Here is a 21,520-nt window from a genome sequence, read left to right as displayed (position 1 = left end):
GGATTTTCACTGACACAGCTGAACTTATGCTATGTGATAAATCCTGATGGCCATTTTCCTCCATCTTCTAGAAGAAAATGTTTGATTTATAGTTAAACTGAGGCTATAAGGAGAAAAAGGAGCCACTCTGAGGATCTGTTGATGTCTGCCACCACTCCTCCAGTTGAGTCAATTGTAGTACTTTGACAGACGGCTTTGCAGAGTCAAAGTCTTGGTTAATGTATCATTCTTCACTTACACAAATGCTGTTTTTTCCTGTAGTTATTGTCTGCTGCCTTTGAGAAGCATAGCAGAAGTTCAGTGTTATTTTGACAAAGGGCAGCCACTTCCTCACTTGCCTCATCCTTTTAAACGTGGGACAGAGGGGATGCTCAAATTGTTCCCACTGAAATACTGTGGGAAAACATCTGAATAGCTATATCCTTCATGTGAGTTCAGATTCAGGACTTGGCAGCAAGTCACGCTCCTGGCTCCAGGGTGTCTGTTCTTCTTCCTAGATGTCACCTTCACAGTGCCATCGCATTGCCCAGGACCTCATTCCGTCAGTGATACACACTGCATTTCTATCATCCCCAGGGATTTTCCCTGACATTGGCCTGTACTGCAGAATTGAGCCAGCTGCAGGAAAATCTCTGTCACTCCTTTCAACTCTCTCTGGAATTACGTGGCACCCGGTCTGGCTCAGATGCAGACAGAGGTTGACAAAATCTAGGGAAAAGCTCTTGAACAGCAAGTGCCTTGCCCCTAAAACTCAGCAATCAGACTGCTTTCTCCATTAATACTTTGGAAAGCTGATGCCAGGTGTCATGTTATGCAAGAAAGAGGGTTCAACGTGCTCTGGGCTATTCTGTCCCAAAAAATCAAACTGGCCACGATTTGCTGCCAAAGGTTCATTACCAAAGCGCTAGAGGAGAGCAGACAAAAGCAGTGAAGCAACAGACTTTTGTCTGCTTTCCTTTCTGCTGGGTTCAACTGATCTTTCATCTCAGACTTTTTCCAAAAGGGTATTTTAATTGATGTTTATATTGATCTCTAGTGTAGAAGGATATTCATTAACATTTTTGAAAATGATGTGTAGGATTTTTCTTGTTTGCATGCATTCTGGTAACATACTACCGAACTTTGAAAGCTTTCCAAATATCTCTACAAATTATTATTTACATCAAAATTTACAAAAGTAGTACTCATTATTCTAACTATATTTGGTCTATTTTCTTTTATTATTGGTCTTACCTGCCATTAATATCTGATTTATAGTATACATGATAACACATAGAAATCATGCATGTTTTGGCAGATAATGAGCAGATCAAACTTGACGCTGTAATTTGTAGAAAATGTATTCACAAACAAAAAGTATTCCTTAATGGGAATAACATTCACAATTAACAAGCTCTTTTCGCGAATGGGATTTTGAGTCCCATAGAGTGGGAACGGAGTTAGCAGTCGTCTCACAACACTGAGCAGGAATTCTCCGGGATATTTTTGGGTGGTATCTTGGAAGGGGCTTTGCTGGAGTCATGCTGCTGGGTGCTGTCCAAAGTCTGAGATTAAACACTAAGGAGAAAAAACAAAAGCAAAAACAAACAAACAAACAAACAAAAAAAACAGTTGCGGGTCGGTTCACTGCAGGATTCACCCCGACTTGTGCAAAACTCCTGTTTCTGGAGCGTGCGGGAGCGAGCACCGAGGGGGAGCAGTGGCAGCAGAGCCCCCGGGCTGCTCGCCTCCTTGCCTGCAGGCGAAGGCAGCTCTCGGCTCGCATTTCCCCGAGGGAAGGCTTGCTATTCTCTGGCTAGGGGCTCTGCCCTCCCAGATAGGCGCAGGACCCTGCCGATTTCTGTACCCAACGCACGAAAGCGCCGCTGAAGGCCCCGAGCCCCACCCCGCGGCCCTGAACCCCCGCGACCGGGCCGAGGAAACCGCGACATGGCGGCCCTGACCCCGGCCTCGGGCGGGGCGGAGGTGGGGCGGCTCGGCCCGGCCCGGCCCCGCTGCGGAAGAGGGAAGGAGCGGGGCGGTTGAGGCGGCTGAGGCTGAGGCGGCCGGGCGGTATCATGGCCGGGGACGCGGCGCACAGGCAGGCGGCGGAGCAGTGGCTGCTGTGGGACAAGGTGAGGGGCGCCGGGGGCCCTGCCAGGCCGGCCCGGGGCGGAGAGGGGGGTCTTGGTCTCCTAGGGGCTTAGGGAGGGAGGCGATGGGCTCCTGGGGGTTCAGGCAACGGGGATGCTGTCTGTCTGTCTGTCAGTCCCGCTGTGGGGACCCTGCCCCGGTCATAGCAGCCCCCTCTGACACAGCCTCTGCTGCACGCCTTTCTCTGCTTTCTCTCTGAATTTCCCTCCCGCGTTGTTCCTAACCTCTCCTCTTACAGGTTCCTAGACGTAAAACGCTCAAGGGGAGGATGACTTGCCGTGTTGTCTGTCTCAAAGTATTAAAACCTCCGGGTACCTCCATGTTTCCCTTTGCTCAAATGCTGTTTCCAAAAAGGCTTGCCTCGAAAGGACCAGGAAACGCAGAAGGCATCACCGTGGTAGTGGCAGCCAGCGCTTGGCGACCCTGCCTTCAGTAACGTGACGGCTGAACCTCAACCTCCACGGCGGTCTGGTGCCTTGGCGCTTTCTCTCCCTTTTTCTGCTGTCGCTTTAGTACGCAGTTCATCTGTTCCTGGGAAGGTGCTTAAACTCCCTAAAACATCTCTCTGTCTGCAGTTTTAATCTGGGTAGTACTGTACACAGATGTAAAATCATCTGTTTATTTCTATGTTCTACATGTATAAAGAAACTTTTTGCCATGGGGGTGTTTTGGAAATGCTTATGTAGCTGCTTGTTGCTGCATTTCCCACTAAGATTCAGGTCTGCATTTGCTATATGTGGTTCGCATTTTTTGTCCGTATACGTGAAATTTGTTCATTTGGCTGTAGTGGAACATGTTGGCCGTTTGTCTCCCTTATATTGCTTTCAATGACTGCCCTTTATTTTTTTATCACTGTACAATACCGTATAGGTTTTGTGTAACCTACATATTTGGTAGGTGGTATTCTGCTTATTCAAGACCATTAATGAAAACAAAGTACACACACACATATATTAACAAATACTTCCAGGTTCTAAAGGCCATAATTGGAATTACTTCCAATTTGTTGTGATACTTCGTTAAAGATTGTTTGACAGCTCTATTCCTGTTAATGACGCTGCAGTGCCATACCAGCCCTTCGTTCAGAGTTGTTAGGGTATTAGACCAGGTTCTGTGTAAATTTTTTTCAGTTTAATTGATTTTAGAGAAAACAGTCTGGTTTTAAAGGGTGCTTTATTTCAGTAAAATAACTTCTTTGACTAATGTTAATTATATTCCAGTTTTCTGCTTAATCATTTCATTTTAATTGGTTATTCCAATTATTTTGTGAAACCCTTGTGAAATTCAGCATCCCTTGAACTATCTTTACCTTTTTGAAGGTTAGCTCTTTGTTAACAGTTGCATCTTTGATTGCAGTAATATTTGACCAGTATGCAATACCTCATTGCAGATTGCTGAAAAGTAGGAAGGTATTGTCATTCATTTCTCAGGGAGCTCCAACCGTGTTTGCATTGAGCAACAGCCTAATCTGATATAACCCTTGTCCATTCACTCTGATATTAAAAAAAAAAAAAAAAAAGAAAACTTCATGGGAAGGACTGCTTTTGAATTTGAAGGGAGAAGTTAATTTTTAATGATGATAAGCTGAGTGTTTCTGCAAAATAATAGTTTGCAAGAGCAAACCCTTACACGTGGAAATGGTCCTGCTGACTTCACTGGAGGTAACAATTACTGTGCATATTACCAGGCTCTTTTCGTCACTGTATTCATTACATAAGTATCATATTTTTCATTCATTCTATTATCAAACATAAAATTACAGATAGAAGGTAGCTTCTCTTTTTATTACAAACAAAACTTGTTTAGTCGGTAGCTGTCCCTCTACTTTAAAACCTTGAGTGGACTTTTTGCACTGAGGAAACATCTCTAGGGCCTTCATTTAGTATAAATAACTCGTATGTAACAAGGTGATATTTAAACAAATTGCAGTAATGGGTATTAATTCTGTATTATAACACCTGCTGCTGTAGTCAGAAACAGTATTCTCATAATCTTATCCAGCTTGTTTGAGAATAGAAAAAAGAGAGAACCAAAGAGGAATGAAAAAAAGCAGCACTTCATCCTTCAGATACAATTGGGTCCTTTTAAAAAGTTGGTTTATTTTTGTTTGTTTGTTTGTTTTTCCCCTAACTATATACACTGGCATTATAATGCTCCTAGAGTTCTGCAAGGCTTGAAATAAAATGGGAACAACAGTATGTACAGTCAAAAAGAGGGGAGGAAAAAAAAAAAAAAACAAGCAGATTCTTAGGAGAACATAGCCATGAACAATTATAATAGTAATTCTGGAAAAACCCTGGGTCTATATTAAAGAGACTTGGGCTAAAGTTTTACCATTATATTTTTGTAATGTTTCTGATGGGGGGGGTGGATAGCCCAAACAACTGAAGTCAAACAACCAAGCTTTTTCTATCAAGTTATCAGAATTAAGTTGAGCCTCCTACAAGGAGGGTTCAGTTACAGCACTCCTGGGTTGGTAAATTGCTAATTCTTAAACTGGAAGTCAGTAATTCAGGGGTTCATAATTGCTTATCACACCTGGGAAAAACAACTTTTTTCTTTAATGAGTCCAGCGTATTCTGCATTATATAGTTTTCTTAGTTGCAGCAAAGCCTTATTAGCTTTTTGAGTATTTATTTAAACTATCACGTTTGCCCTTCAGCAACAGGTGCAGTGACTGGGGCAGGAGGCATCCACAATCTGTAAGCATAATATGATGTCTAAGAAAAACATGGTTTGTTCATTAGGTGTTCAAACTGTGGTCTCAGTTTGATGCACAGAATACTTACACGCTTTTATGAAAGTTTACTCAGATGACTGCTGTTGTGTGTGTTCTTCAGCACTTTCTGGAGATGCAGGGAAAAAAATCTATTTCTGCCCAGGATGATATGCCTTCATTTGCTCTAAGCATGCCTGGGTTATCCAGGAAATAGTAAAGTCTATGACTTTCATGAGGTCATTCGGATGACCAGAAGTCAAAGCTTATGATCATTTGGAAATAATAATCTTTGTACTCCAGTGTGTGTAATCGTGCCGTGACTAACCTGCGGAGCATGCCGCCTCTTTGCATAACGCCGTTGCCTAGTGGCTGGAGTGTGCCGTCTGTCCTCTTGGCTCATCAGTTTTCAGGGAGGCAAACTAATGTTAAACTTGACAAATCCCACGTTACTGAGGTGTTGGGAAATACAAGACTACTAATTCCAGAAACAAAGAGCTGGTAGTAGTTGTATCATGCAAGTAATACACCAAGAAAAGGAGGAAGACTTAGAAAAGAAACTTTTCACTGTTTATAACAAGCCTGATGAGACTGCACATCAGTGCTCTGCGCAGTCATTGTATTTAAGAATTCGGCCAAGCTTTCATACTGAGTGTTACCTTTAATATATTTTCACAAACACTACTCAGAAATATATTTTGTGTAAATTGTTACCTCTATCTTCTGACCAGTCTGTTTAGTTTTGTTACTGCTCTTTCTTGTTAGCCAACCTTCAGACAACTATATCTGTTTTTTGTTGTTTTGTTTGTTTCTAACTCACAGCACTGTGGAAGTAATATTTCTTAGTCATATTTCATAGTTATGAGCCTGTCTTATTTTCTTATAGTTTTAGAGTAATTGTGTTCTGATAACAAAAATTCTCTGAACTGCAAAGGTTGGGGTTTGTTTTAAAACAAGAAGAACTTAAGTTTGACATCTTGGAAATCTTTTCACTTTCCTAATTGATATATATGCTGCTGCCAAGGCAGCATGTTTACTTAAGGAGATAAAGATAAATAAGGAATAGTTGAAATTGTACTGACTTTAAATTCAGAATATGTAGCAAAAGTTCCTGGGTTCCTGAAGTGGTGTGCAGTTTTAATACTGTAGTAATCCAGTAGAGAACATGGGAAAGAATGTCAGTTCTGTTAAGAAGCTTAAGGGTGTTTAAAAACAAACCCCACAAAATTCAGATATTTTAGAAATGCTTTTTATTTGTTTGGTTTTGTTTTTTTTATCTGCAGAATCCAAAAACTTCTGCAATAGTGAAGCAACTGCTTGCTGAAGAAAATGTGGAAGAACTACAGAAATGCTTTGGCTTGCGGATGGAATTTGGCACAGCAGGGCTCAGGGCTGCCATGGGAGCAGGAATTTCTCACATGAATGACTTGACTATTATCCAGACAACACAGGTATTGTGTTCATCATATTATCTCGTTTAGCTGGGTGTATGTAGGAATGGAAGGGCCTCACAACAAGCAAATGGTCATTCTGTGGAAGTACAAGTTTTTTGTTTGTTTGTTTGTTTTTTTACTGTTCTCCCAATTTTCAGAAGTTATTTAAATAATTTTTTAGTGCTGATCGGCAAAAATATGCAGAGTGAAGCTCTTAAGCTGGTAAAATAAGTTATCTTCCAGATTTGATTTGCAATTAAATTCATACACGGCTAGTTAAGCTAAGGATGAGTTAGTCCTGGCATAACAACTGCAAAACAAACCAACAAAAAAGAAGGTAGCCAGCATTCAGCTAAACTTCGTGCATGTTGTATGTAAATTTACATAAGTGCAGTGAATATGTATGAACACATGTAGGTACTAAAGTAGATCAGTCCTTAAAATTACTGCTGCCTGGACTGATGGTGCCTAAAGAGGTGTCGTTATTAAGGATGAGATTCAATTCAGAAAGTGAAATGTTGGCCAGTTGTTCACTTCCTCATCTGAGACCTAAAAGAACTAAATCATTTCTCAAAATCTGCAGTTCAGCCTAATTGTGTTAAGTGTTTCTTTCTGGAGTTGGTTCTCATTTTTGGAAAAGTGCTTAAATGCTGTCAAACTTCATTATATTGATTTGAAGGGTTTTGGTACCGGTGTTTATTGGTCCTGGATGAATTGCATTGCAGTGTAGTTCAGTGAGCTGATGTGTGCTTATCTTTCTAAGATATGAACATTTTAGTGATTGTCTTTATACAATGATATATGAAATATTATGATTATGCTAATGAAGTGGATTTGTTGTTATCCTCAGGGATTTTGCAGATACCTTGAAAAGAACTTCAGTGATCTGAAAAAGAGAGGAGTTGTGATTGGTTTTGATGCTCGTGCCCATCTTTCAAGTGGAGGTAGTAGCAAAAGGTACTTTTTAGTTACTAACTATTTTGTAGATGTCTTACATGGTTTGTTAAGGTCTTATAACTACTTCAACAATATATTCTCTTTCTCTAGAATGAATTAATTTGAGGGCTTTATAGTATTTTTGTTTTCTTAATACCGAAGCAGTTTTTATAGTTGTGTTTTGTCCATTGGGAATAGGGAGTGAAAACATTTGAGTTGCATAAAATATTTGGATTTATTTTATTTTTTAATTGGAGTGAGGGGAGAAAAAATTGTGAATTCTAGGAAATTAATTGGTGAGAAAAGGAATAAATTTCCACAGCTTCTTTTCTTGTTAACTAGGTTTGCAAGACTTGCTGCTAATACCTTCATCAGCCAGGGAGTTCCAGTTTATCTGTTCTCTGATATAACACCAACTCCTTTTGTGGTAGGTTTTTCTATAACATATTTATATACACACAAATTCTGTGAGATATCAAAAAATAATACATTAAGGAAAACTAGACAAATCACTTTTGACTTTTTAAGCTTAACTTCAGTTTGTTTTATGCTCGTTTATCTAGATTTGGTTTACAACATCCACAGCGGTAGACTGAAGAAGCTTAGTAGAATACCTGTGACAATGGGCCATGTTTGTATTCACTCACACTTTCAGGCATATTTCCTGTAGAAGACGTCTCATAGTTTCTAGTTTAATAGAACGATAGAATATCCCAAGTTGGAAGGGACCCACCAGGATCATTGAGTCCACCTCCTGGCTTCATACAGGACTACCCAAAAATCAGACCATATGTCTGATAGCACTGTCCAAATGCTTCTTGAACTCCGAGAGCCTCGGTGCCGTGACCACTGCCCTGGGCAGCCTGTCCCAGTGCCCAACCACCCTCTGGGTGCAGAACCTTTTCCTGACACCCAGCCTGACTCTCCCCTGTCCCAGCTCCAGGCCGTTCCCTCGGGTCCTGTCGCTGTCCCCAGAGAGCAGAGCTCAGCGCCTGCCCCTCCGCTCCCCTTGTGAGGAAGCTGTAGAGCTAGATGCTGGGGGAGTCTGAAGTCTGACTGAAACTAAGAAGTTTGAAACTTCTGAAACTTTGAAGTTTAGTTCATGATTTTCTTTTTTCTTTTTTAGGATATTGAATCCACGGTAGCTTTCTGAAAATACAGGTTGTTAAGATTGCAGTGACATTATGCCAGAAGTTACTGAATGTGTCTGCACGTACACAGGTGTAAATTAGGTGTAAATTAGACATCTAGGTGTACGTTACACTAAGGGTCAGTGCTCTAGAATAATGGAGAAAAACTTACTGTTACACTAGGTGCAACAGTTTCTTCTCTGATAACAGTTGCTCCAGTGAATGCTGGAAACAGAGCATAGAGGGTTGAAGACTTTGTGTGTAGCATTCTTGTGTTGATACAAATTCTGGTAGATACAGTGCCAGATTCTTTGTGGAACAGCTTAAAGCTGTGTTGCAAGAACTACAGTTGATCTTATTTGCTATTAAATAGAGAGCCAGGAGTGAATTCGAACTGGACCTTCGGTCACAAATAATGCTTTATTTATGTTATTCACTCCATCTGTTTTGGATTAATTTAGAATAGCTCTCTCCTAAACAATTTTCTTCTACACCATGATGGAGTAGTTGCTCAGAGGCCTGCTCTCAACAGAAGGTATGGATGAGAACGCTGCAGTTTTCATTCTCTCTACCGTACACAGAGTTCTGTCATTACGTCACCAGACACTTACACTCCTACAGACCTGAGGTATCTCAAGTCATTCTGCAGCAGGCAACACATGCATTCAGCTTCCCCCTATCAAAACGCTACTTTAGTGAGCCACAAAGTATCTGAAACAGTGCTAAATATATATAATATATATTAATGGAAAGAAGCACAAGAAGTGGCAAGGACTAAGGTTGTTCCACACTAGTGGATCAAGTACTGCTTAGCTTCTGCTTTAGGGAGTCAGTCTGTAGAAATAATATCTTGACCTTTTTATTTAGCAGTATGGAAGTATTCTCATAAGAATGAGAATAAAACCTCCTATAATATTTTTCATATTCAACTTCAGTTAACCTTTTCTTGTTACAGCCATATACAGTAACCCATCTGAAGCTTTGTGCTGGAATTATGGTTACGGCTTCCCACAATCCAAAACAAGATAATGGTTACAAGGTAAACCTGTATGATCTATTTTCTGGATTTTGGTTGCTTTTTAGTAATTTTTTCCATGTAGAGACACTAATACTATTGTGTATAGTTCCTATCATGTTATCAACCAAACAAATAGGTAGTTTGATTCTTGAGATCTCTGATCTAGACATATGTATTGAGAGCTAGTAGTGAGTAATAACACAATATCTTAGCTTTAAAAAGCAGAAAGGTCAGTATAGTTTTGGAACTTTTGGACCACTTTAAATGACCTCTTTTCAAAAAACATTGGTCCTTTCTCCAATTCATGATTTTAAAAAGACGTCTTTACCTTTACAAATACAAATAATAAAATATGTTGAACACAATGAGTTGCTTGTACAAATCATTTTGATTGAATTCCATTAATTTCATGTAATGTATTTTTGTTTTGCTAAATTACGCAATTATCAGTGTGCCTTTTTTTTTGTATTTCAAGAAACAAATGACGGAAGTCTGTTTTTCACTAAAAAAAAACATGGCTGAGTTGCATGTCTGCCAATCACTTAGCTGAACTAGTCATATACAGGCTGTGTTAAGAACACAAAAATGGAGGTTAGGAAATCTTTTTTGTCTTTTTATTAGAAAAAGAAGCTATTAACAGGGAGGATTTCTTGCTGCCTGTTGCTTCAGAACTTCTTGTCTTATTGTTTGAATTGCTCTTTTTTTTAATGTTTCATGTATTCTTTTTGATAGCTTTTTCACATCTATTTGGATATTTTATCAATTACTTTTTAAAATAACTTCATTTTCGTTGATGTTTTTTGTTATTTGAGCTACATGTATACATGACCCAGATGCTGTTAGGTATCTTTCCTTAAATCTGCAGTTTGTAAACCATCAGTAGGAGGAACTGTGCAAACAACTGCCAAAAATCAAAACATAATTCTGTTTATACATAAAACATAAAGCCCGCTGTTGGATGTGTAGGCGATTAACAAAAACAACAGAGGACTAAAGTAATGAACATCTTGAAACTTAATTGAATTTGTGCTTGCTGTTGTGGCAAGGCTGCTGCAGTAGGCAGCTACAAGGTTTTGTGCCTTTCTCTTTAATGTTTTTTGTGGTAAGTGCATTTCATTGACACTTATTTTCTCTAAAGAATTCTTTTATATATAACAATTATATCTCAAAATCATGTGGAAAGTATCTGAAATATCATGGGGAATTCAATATCATCAATTCCAAGGCTAGCAGCCAGACTGATATTTGAATCTTCTCAGTAAATGAGCTGAGCCTCGTTTTGTGTTTCATTATCAACTTCAATATGCTCTGATGAAATATAATAGCTTTTTTTTGTAGAATAAAAATGGGGTTTGAGAGGAAACACTGGGAATATGAACAGAGTAATATTCTGGGTATACTTTAGTTGAATTTACTGTAATATCCTATCAAATACATCTTAGCCAACAGAAAATTGCAAAGCTATCCTACATTATTAATGACCAAAATACTCTCTTACCATGTTTATCATTTAGGTTTACTGGGAAAATGGTGCTCAGATCATTTCCCCTCACGACAAAGGAATTTCTCAGGCTATTGAGGAGAATCAAGAGCCATGGCCTCAGGCTTGGGATGATAAACTAATTGACAGCAGCGTGCTACTTCATGACCCGTATGCCACTGTTAATAAGGAATATTTCAAAGACATACAGAAACAGTGCTTTCACAGGTAACTGATGTTAACTCTGCTAAGGTATGGGATTTTCCATCTGGTATGTCAGCATGGCAGTTTAAATTGATCAAACTCAGGGCAGCCACAATTCTGTTGTGTTTTTCAGTTCTGTCTGTGCATTCCTGTGATCTTTTGCAGTAGTACTGGCAGTGGCATGGTGACATAGCAAGCAAGTTAATGAAGTTGTTCTGGCAGAAATCTAACCCAGCAGAAGTTAGTTTCTGATTATATTTTCTCCCTGGACTAGTGTGGCCATGCATCAGCCAAATGCTGCTGGAAGATTGGGACTATTCTGTGCAGCTAGAGGCAAGCTAAGGGTTGCCACTGACTATCCAGTTTAATGCTGTTGAATCACGGCCTTAAAATGAACTGTTAAGAGAGGAGGTGAACCAGGCTTTTCAGACAGTTTTGACAGAAGATCTTGCTCTATAATTCTAGCCTTGCATGTGCTCCTGGTAACCTCGGAAGCCTTGCACCAGTGTATTGCTGTCACTTGCTCAGCATAAACTTCACCTAACGAAATGAAGTGGATGTTTCTCTTCGTGATTATCAGGTAGAATCAATTTGTGGGTTAGATAAGCAACAGCCTGTTAATCTGCCTACTTGCATCAAAATTTTAACTACCAGTAGTCACTAGTAACTGGTTAAAAGCTAAGTCAATGTTACTAGAAAGGCAGGCCTAAGTGAGAAAAAAGGCTGCTTTTTTTTTTTCTGAATAGGAGTTAAATGTCTCAGGAGTTTGAATGCCTTTACGTGTCTCACATTTTTAGCAATGTAATCTATAAAAATGAATGAGCTCAAATGAGACATGCTCTTCTAGGTTTACTGTGTTCAGTCTTTGGAGATGGCTTAAATGCCAGAGTTGGGGATGTAGAGTCTTACTAGTCAGTTGTATTTGTTTTCTACTCACCTCCTTTGAGGTGTATGGAGTGTACTATCTTTTTTATTCCAGTGGTTTCCATGTACCAGAATATTAGATATCTACAATAACTTGCAGGGCTGAAAAATGTGGCTAAACCAATTTTGAAGCCATTACCTTTAAAAAGCAACCTCCTTTAGTTTTTCATGTTAACAGTGCTATAGAATAACGAGTCACATCAGTTCCCAAACATAGTGAATTTTCATGTAGAATATTCTGCCATATTCAAGTTTAATTTTAATCTGTTTTATTTCAGGAATATCAACAAGGAAACAAACTTGAAATTTGTTCATACTTCCGTGCATGGTGTAGGTCATAAATTTGTGCAGTTGGCCTTCAAGGCATTTGACCTTAGACCTCCTTTTGCTGTTCCGGAGCAGAAGGATCCTGATCCAGAATTTCCCACAGTGAAGTATCCAAATCCTGAAGAAGGCAAAGGTGTTCTGGTAAATATATATATATTACTTATTAATATTTATAAATATATATATATACATTAATAGTTACAAAGTCTGTCAAGCAACTTGCCTGTCTCCCTTCTGCCAGCAGTCATGGTTATAAATATTGGTTAAAAATCTATTTTATTTCTGTTTTTATATCTTTACATTTATCAAGGATTTTGTTTGTATCATTTCATTAAAATTCATAACTCTCTTTGAACCAGTCAGGTAATAATTAGCTGTAACTTTAAACTGTCCTTTGTTCTGCTATCTATCAGAATATACAGCATCTGCACACAGAGCAAAGTAATACAGTTCCTTTTAAAAATAAATAAATAAAAAGAAAAGATCTTTACCCCCGCATTTTGGAAAGCTTCTAGTTTACATCTGAAATACAAAGACTAAATTGTTCTCAAACCACAGTGGCAATCCTGATCATTAGGAGGCTGGAATTTCTGATATGAGTATGATCACTTTATTATTAAAGACCCTATTGAATATAATTACCTTTCGAATCAGGCTACAAAAGTGGAAAGATGTCGGTGCCTACAAAAGTGGAAAGATGTCGGTGAAGTTAAATATCCTGCTCATGCTCAACTGTTGCCAGGCTTATATCCTGTGAATTGGTTAAATGTAAATGAAGTGGTTGGGGTAGTGTCTTTTTTGTTGTTGTTGTTTTGTTTGTTTGTAGACACACATCATGACTTCGGGTGTTTGAGATTAAATAAACCAGCAAAGTTTATTTAAAGTCTGTAAAGAAAGCAAAAATGTTATTTGGGAGTATTAATGCTTCTCTGATGTTGCTTATCGCTGTTTCCAGACGTTATCTTTTGCTTTGGCTGAAAAAGATGGGGCAAAAATCATTTTAGCAAATGATCCAGATGCTGATCGACTTGCAGTGGCTGAGAAACAGGAAAGGTATGGTAACAAATAAATGCAAACCATTTTGGACTTAAAGGTCAGACAGATTTGAGGTATTCTGGCTACCTGGGTTGCAGAATAGTCACAGTAGTCTTTTTTCTTTGGACTAAGACACAGAAATATGTAGTATGAATGAACTCATTCTTTTTTACACACGAGAGAGAGAGATAAAATCATGGCAACAGTCCTTGGTACCCAAAACATGAAATGGTTTCTTGAAAGGTATCTTCAGTGATTGCATAACTGATTTCAGGCTCAAATATTTGTCATCCACAAATTCCAAAAGCCCAGGAGAAGGAGACAGTGCAAGTATCCATTTTGCTCACCAGATAACCTGTTTTCATCTGGTACCACCTTCAAAGATGGCAGTGTTTCTTTCACGTTTTTTTTTTTGGTTTGTTTCCATAGTTTAGCTGGAATATCCTTGGTTTTGGCCTCAGTTGGCAATTCAGCATTGAGGAAGATACATAAAAAGCTTTAGTTTGTTCTGGTTATGATGGGTTTAAAAAAATGGAAAACCACTCATTTATTTATTTATTTATTATTTTGTCTAAAGACATAGCTACCAGAGACTTGGTGGGGTTCTTAAGTTTATTGTAATTACCACAATTGAAAGTATGGTGCTTTCATTCAACTGCCTCTTTGCTAGTTGTTTAGCAAGCCTTAATTGTCACCTAACTTTTGGTCCTGCGTCGTTTCCAAATTCCACTGCAGCTATTCGTACACTAATCATATACAAATGTAGGCTTCCATAGTATCTGTATGTCTGCTTTGACACAAACTCCTGCTAGAGCACGTTTTCTCAGCTCTCTTAGGCTAATTGTTACCGTGCATTGCTTAGTGCCTGATGGCATCAATAAATGCAGGAGACTGAGTCTGGTTCTCTTTCATAACAGGTACTGTTTCTGTAGGTATTCATTTTTGCCAATTTGACAGTTCCTCTGTCCCCTTTCATGTTTGGGATTTTTGGGCAATTTTGCTATCTGTTTTTTCCTTTTTTTCCTTCAATTTTTCTTGCTCTAACAATGGGTCAGTTTTAATGTATATATTTTTAAACTATTTGATTTTTTTTTCCAATTTTCCTTAATGACAGATCTATGTATTTGTTACCAAGTCGACGAAAACTACTGCTTGTTTGAGAATTGTATTTTCACGTCTGTGCCATTGATTTTTCTAATTTGTATCTACTGGCTTTTTTTTTATTTATTTAAAATACGCTGGAAGTATCACTTTCATCTTTGGATAAATTCATAAGCTGATACGTATGACTGAGGAGGAATATAACTTCAGAATTCTTTGGGGAAGATTTTTTTTTTTTCTTAATGGATACAAAATGTCATGTTACTGTTGTTTGGAATTAAAATGTGGTGGGTTTATTTGCTAGTATTCATGTATGATTTTTTCCAGTACTGTCCTTTGAATTCATATACTTTTTTTCTTTTTTTCTCCAGTGGTGAATGGAAGGTGTTTTCTGGAAATGAACTGGGAGCTCTTTTGGGGTGGTGGATCTTCACTTGCTGGAAAAATCAGAATAGGGATGCTTGTGCCATCAAAGATGTCTACATGTTATCTAGTACGGTTTCTTCCAAAATCCTGAGAGCAATTGCACTCAAGGAAGGTTTTCACTTTGAGGTAAGCTGTTACAAGTTTATTCTATATCCTTTTATTTGCTTTCCTACACAGTGTTTTGTGTCCTCTATCTCTGTCAAACATTGCTTTTATTTTTAACGTGTTTTTTTTTCTTCCTCACTGCTGTAGGAAACACTGACAGGTTTTAAGTGGATGGGGAACCGTGCCAAGCAGCTCATGGATCAGGGAAAAGCTGTTCTTTTTGCATTTGAAGAGGCTATAGGTATGAAAGAGAATATTGCGTTCTAGAATCCTGTAAAATAGTGAAAGTGGACTACTGCCAAAAATAGCTGCGTAGCCAAATGGCCTCAACTTAATAGGAGTAATTGATATCATCCATTTGGCTGATTGATATTACTAGTATGCAGTCCTAATCTCTGTTTAGCACCAAGTATGGTGATGCAAACTAGGTGGATATATTTTCAGTAATGGCTATGTAGACTTGGACTGCAAATTCCCTACAAGCTATTTAAAAACAAACAAAAAAAACAACCACATTTCTTTAAATTTCAAGTTGAGTATGTGTAGCTGACACTTAAGTTTAAACATGAAAGTAAAAACTCCTCCAAACAATACCTGTAAACTGGAAAGACATGGATAAAAGCTATTAGTATGTGAGACAGGTTGTAAAGATGTAATACAATTTCTTAAGTATCTCAGTGCCTGAAAAACAGAGGAAATGTGACTACCTCATGGATAATTCCCAGTGTTAACATATGCTACTATGTAAGGGTACTCACATTTAAGAGAAAGTGCCATACTTGCATTTTTGCTATAGTGTGCATTTCTTTTTATGAGAGTTCTAAAAGTACTCAGGAGCACGTGGCACAGATAAGATACAAATAAGTCCTGAAAATTCATTAAATACTTTGATTATTGAGATTAACGCTAATTAGAAGGTAAACAATTTTCAAATCCTAGGCTATGCTGAAAAAATTTTTGGTTTAATTCTAAAATGTGTGTAGGATGGCAATATACATTTCTCCTTTGAACAATGTCCCCTCTTACATTCCCCTCCTCCACCAGTGCTACTTCTGTATCCCATACTATCTACTTTCCTTATAAAAATCAATCAAATATATAAATAATATATATTAAATTTTCCTTTGTTTAGGATATATGTGCTGTCCTGCTGTTCTGGACAAAGATGGTGTCAGCGCTGCTGTTATAACTGCAGAGATGGCTAGTTTTTTGGCAACCAGGAATATGTCTTTGTCTCAGCAGCTGAAAGCAGTCTATGATGAGTGAGTTTGATTATAATTTTCTAATAACCAGATTTTCTCCATGACACATACATTGGTTAACAGGACTTGATAGTAACCTACTGTACATGAAGAAACAGTAGTACAGGAATATGGTAACAGTGATCTAGAAAGCTCTCCTGTGTCATGGGTATGAATACACATATGACTTGTTTTTATGTAGTTTTAAGTTATTAAAAGAATTACTTTTCTAATTCCTAATCTGTTAATGAGATTTTTCATAGCATTTTTGCTTGTTTTTTTTTTGAAGGGTTTCCTCTGTTTGAGAAGTTCTGCTCTTGGGCTCTTTCTTGTACAAAAGACTGGAGTTTTTTGTCTGTTTTCTTTTGTTTTCCCCAGTAGTATTGTTGCACTGTGGAGCTCATAGTGCTTCTTGCTGCTTAAACATACTAGATGTACAAAAACATTAACAGCAGAGTGTGCCTAAATAGCTCTGGCATATTTATGTTACCCATTGAAACCAGCTTGTTTCTGTTCTGCTTGCAGGGCTATTGGTGATTAAATTAATTCTAGATGGTGGTATAGCTATACTATATCATTCTGTCTTTCATTTTTGGATCAATGGTATATGTTGGTTTGGCTTTCTGCTCCTGAATACTGATGTTTGAGCTGATTCAGCTGAAGTTCTATAACTGATTCTATTTGTTGTATCCAGCTGGATGTCCCTCAGAGAGCTTTCAGTATTAGGTGCTACTTCTTGTTGTAATATATTCTAGGACCTGCAGAAATCAATAGCTGAGATGGTTTTGGGATTTCATGGGGCAGGGCATGTTTCTTACGAGGTTTTGGGGTTTGTAGTTACAAAGGAAGGAGCAGCACAGGCTGGTGGATATTTTCCACCTCTTTATGTCTGGTAGCATCACTAACAATGCTTTGGTGGAACCTGAAGAAAGAGTCATGGAAAACTCTAGCCTTGGTGCTGCTTGTTTCACCAGTCCTCAGAGCTCTCACTTGTGTGCAGTACTAGACAAGCTTGTTTTATCAACCGGTTAAGGAGGAATCGGGTGGCAAAACCAATGCATGAATTGTGGAATTTATCAGCTGTTGTACATAGTAGTTTAGGTGGGTTCATGAAACAGTAAGACAAACACATGGAAGAGAAAATCATGCCTAGAGCTGCAAATACAGTATCTGACTTGGGAATTCCCTTAACTGCTAGTTGCTCTAGACACTCTGACGTGCTCTTTTAAATGCTCATTCAGTAAACAAACACCTGCTTCAGCTTGCCTTCAGAATCAGAAAATGTAGCTGAGTGGAACTTAGCAATGCCACAGTGCCGCTGTATTAACAGCCATTGAAGAGGCCTCTGAAAGTCATAGCTTATTTAGCGTAAAAGCAGCCTGCAGGTGCACCTCAGAGTGAGACTGTTCATGTCAATGTGCATGGCCACTATTCATGGAAAAGCTACAGATCAGAAAACAAATCTGTCTTCTTAACAGATGCTTGGTAACTGTGGGGCTTTTCTTGTCTTGCTTTGGGGTTATTTTTGTTTGCTTGTTTTTGTGGCCAGTATAGTGTTCCACTTTTCTACTCCTTTACTTCTTTTTTTCCTGGTCAGGATTGTCTTGTGAACTGCTGTTGAAGCAGAAGAAACTCTACTCTGTATTTTGGAGGTATAGTACGGGGATCTGTTCTCATTGTTACCTCTCAAAGCCAAGGTAGATCAGGAAAAGGACACAGTCCTAACAGGTTCGTTACTTCTTTCAAATGTAGGATAGGCTTTTTTAATTCCCTTGCTGGATTCTCAAGACTGATTTAACAACTATTGACATTCAAGATTTCCATTTAGGTATAAATGCGTTGCTACTTTAAAAGCTTTCCAGATTTCTAGCATGAACATCCTAGTGTTAGCGAAAGCTTCTGCCCTTCAGACTTTCCCTGGCACCAAGGATACTCTACAACTATTCATCTTTAGGAAAAGTTCACTTAAAGCAGCAGCCCAGGCTTGTATGCTTTCCAACAACATGCTGTTTTGAAAAGTCTGTATTATCAGGCAACTTGTTTTTAATGCAGATTCTGCATCATACCATCTGGCAGCAAATAGATAACATAAAGAGGTGATGTTCGGGAACAGTTTAGTTCAATAGAAAGACTTTAATGGGAGAGCAGCCTCTGAAGTTGGATTGGGAAAAGGTCTGGAATTACTTTTACTCAGAAGAGGTCAGCTAGCATCCAGTCAAGGGACCTATTTAGACATATTCGTTTATCTTCCTGTGGTGTTTAGATCTTCTCAAGGCAATAATGGCATCTTTTTTTTTCCTTCTGATTTCAAAGTAAATTTTCTCATTTTCGATCATTAAGGAAATTTCTGTGCAGAGACCTTTCCCTCTTAAAGTGTGTAAAATAGGGCTATTAGGGCGTCAAAGCCTTTTAAAAAGTGTAACGGGGTGAAGTTATGCTACAGCTGCGTGACCATGACTATAGATTCTTGCTTTATAGAACATATATTCTAATGAATGTTGGTTTGTCTTTAGTTATTAGTTATATGACTAATATTCATTAGTATCATGTCTTCACAGATACGGCCTCCATATTACCAAAGCTTCATATTTCATCTGTCACGATCCTAAAGTGATTCAACAGCTTTTTGACAACCTCAGGAATTATGATGGAGAAAACACATACCCAAAATCTTGCGGTAGATTTAAAGTTTCTGGAATAAGGGATCTAACTACTGGGTATGACAGCAGCCAGCCAGATCAAAAAGCTGTAAGTGCATTTTTATTACACACAATCATGTGTATGTATGTGCAAACACATCTGAAAATATTCTACAGAGAAATACTCTAAAACACATTATGTTCAATGTTGAGTCTAAGATGAGTTAGGTTTGGGATGATTGTTTTGTTTTAGTGGGGAATAAATCAAGGTTGATTTCTTTTTTCCTTTCTTTTCTTTTTCTTCCTTCTCTCTCTCCCCATCTCCCCTCTGTCTCTACTCTCCAAGGTGGCAGTCTGTAGAGGGAGAGAGGAGGATCTTGCTGTAGTGCCACAGCAGTCTTGCGTTAATTTATTGTAAGTGTAAGCTAGACAGTCTACTGAGATGTGGTTTGGGGTTCCTCAGCCTTCCATGAGCCATGTTTCTTTTTCCTCCTGGGGAAGCTCATCATAGAGCAATTCCTGTTTGCAGCTAAAATGATGACTAGAGTTGAAATAAGCTACCCAGCAGTGATATTTAGCAGCAGTTTTACTACCAGATTGAGGGTAAAGCTGTCATTTGCCTGTTGTGGTCACAAGACCACAATGCTGAAGAAAATGGAACAAAACTTAATTTTAGCTGATGCATTAGTTATATGACATCAGATCATGGGTTTTGTTTTGAAGTCAGTATAGTCCCTTTCTAAATGTTAAATATATATAAATATATTCTTCTTACTATTTCTAGATACTTCCCACTAGTACAAGTAGCCAGATGATTACATTCACTTTTGCTAATGGAGGAGTGGCCACGATGCGAACCAGTGGGACAGAACCCAAAATCAAATACTATTCTGAACTTTGTGCACCTCCTGGAAACAGGTATTGTCACTTACAGGGGTAAATGCTGTGCAGTAGGGGCTGAGTGGCTTTTCTGTATTGCTTTGGTGGGGAAAGGGCTATTCATTATTGAATACTACTCCTGTAGTCACTTCAAGAACTCAAGTATATATACTTTTATCATTGATAGAAAATGTTTGTCTAAAACAATATATCAGGCTGTAAATGTTCTTTTTAGCTTCTCTACTCTGACAACATTTTCTGTATTTGTGTGGATTTCGTTTTTTAGTGACGTCGAGCAATTGAAGAAGGAACTAGATGAACTGGTCAATGCTCTTGAAAAACACTTCTTTCAACCAGAAAAAAATAATCTTCAGCGAAAGACTGAGTAAAATAGAAAAAAATACTACCATAGTGGGTTTTTTTTGGCAGTGTTAGAAATGCATTATTTAAGAAGTAAGGATATTTAGGACCAAATATCTGAGAACACAGACTAAAAGACTTCTGCTCTTGTTAAGATTCATTCTGCATACTCTTGGATGTAGTATCTTGTTTTGGAGGGGAAGCATGTCTACCCTTGAAGGACCAAAAAAAAGCCAGTCAGCTTATGAACAAAAAGTTGTCTCTGAATGTATTTCAAACAATACTTGTTTAATTAAATACTCTAAGTAATATCTTGATTTCTGAAATGCAGCCTGTTTTGGGGGAACTTTTATTTCTTTTATATGTGTGTAATCTTATGCAACTCTGTCTAGGTTTAGATTTGTAAAGCAAGTGCTCCTGTTAATAAGACCTGAAAGCCTGTGGTGAAACTTTGGAAAAGTTGGGGCAGTTGTTTCAGAAACAGTGGTCTTCAGACAGAGTTTTCTGCCCAAATAAACAAGGAAGTCACATGAATTCACTGGAAAGCTTCTGTTTGCTGTGGGACTACATATCAAACTCCAGGTTGGAGATGCTAAGTGTGCTAAACTTTTCTTCCTTAGAAGTGCAAAATACACCTTTCAATACCATGAACATTTTAAGACAGAATGTATCTGCATACAGCACCTTTCCGTTGCCTCATTGATCTAAGCATAATTCATTCAACGCATACCCCAGTGTCAGGTCCTGTCCTGCTGTATGCTACATGACTTGCTGTATAACTCTGCACGTTGAATTTAGTGCAGAAGTTTTCATTTCATTCAGTCATCTGCACATGCAGAGTCCAAGATGGTTATGTGGAGGTTACCAGTTAACTTTAATATAGGTTTTTTCTGCATTTTTCAGTACTTGCTCTGAGTATCAGTGTATCTCTAACAGCCCCAGTACATCTTGGGTGTGATCTTGGGTAAAGAAACCTCCTCACCGTAACTACTTGTGCTGTCCCATGACACTGACTAGCTGCTAGGTCAAGCACAGATCAGATTTAGCAAATTGTTCATCAGGAATCAAATCTGTCATTCTGTGCCCAGACTTACCTTTTTCTTTGCTTGCCATCTTAGCTAACGTGCTGCCTTATGCTCTTTAGAGTTATAATCAGAGGATACAAAGAAAGGAATAGTCCCTGTGTTCTTTGGCTGACACTTCAGCTTTTCTTGGCTGTACAGAGTCAAAACCAGCATCTACATCTGTCATACTGAGGTCCAGCTGTGTGGCACAGAAAATAAACTTAAAAAAAAAAAAGTAATAAGAATATTGAGGAAACAGTGCATACTGTTAATTGAATCCTAGTCCTTTGGAGTAGGAAGTCAGGAAGTAAGTACTTTCTATGCAAATAACCTGTTCTCACCCTCCATTTATTTGTTTCCATTTCTCCT

At 38.4% G+C, this 21,520-nt stretch overlaps 1 protein-coding gene across 1 annotated transcript; it reads left to right on the top strand.

Moving 5' to 3' along the window:
• Positions 1–1,967: 1,967 nt before the first annotated feature.
• PGM2 (phosphoglucomutase 2) lies at positions 1,968–20,619 on the top strand. Its single transcript, XM_035555139.2, has 14 exons — positions 1,968–2,114; positions 6,133–6,300; positions 7,133–7,239; positions 7,561–7,645; positions 9,304–9,387; positions 10,881–11,074; positions 12,253–12,442; positions 13,257–13,354; positions 14,809–14,989; positions 15,116–15,209; positions 16,101–16,230; positions 18,768–18,957; positions 19,633–19,766; positions 20,014–20,619. Exons 1-14 carry the CDS (start codon positions 2,058–2,060, stop codon positions 20,114–20,116), a joined length of 1,815 nt encoding a protein of 604 aa, XP_035411032.1. The 5' UTR covers positions 1,968–2,057; the 3' UTR covers positions 20,117–20,619.
• The last annotated feature ends 901 nt before the right edge of the window (positions 20,620–21,520 follow it).

The sequence above is a fragment of the Cygnus atratus genome, chromosome 4 (genome assembly GCF_013377495.2).
Source record: "Cygnus atratus isolate AKBS03 ecotype Queensland, Australia chromosome 4, CAtr_DNAZoo_HiC_assembly, whole genome shotgun sequence".
NCBI classification, from domain to species: Eukaryota; Metazoa; Chordata; class Aves; order Anseriformes; family Anatidae; genus Cygnus; species Cygnus atratus.
Note: the sequence above shows the minus strand (reverse complement) of the source record. Positions and strands in the feature narration are given on the sequence as shown.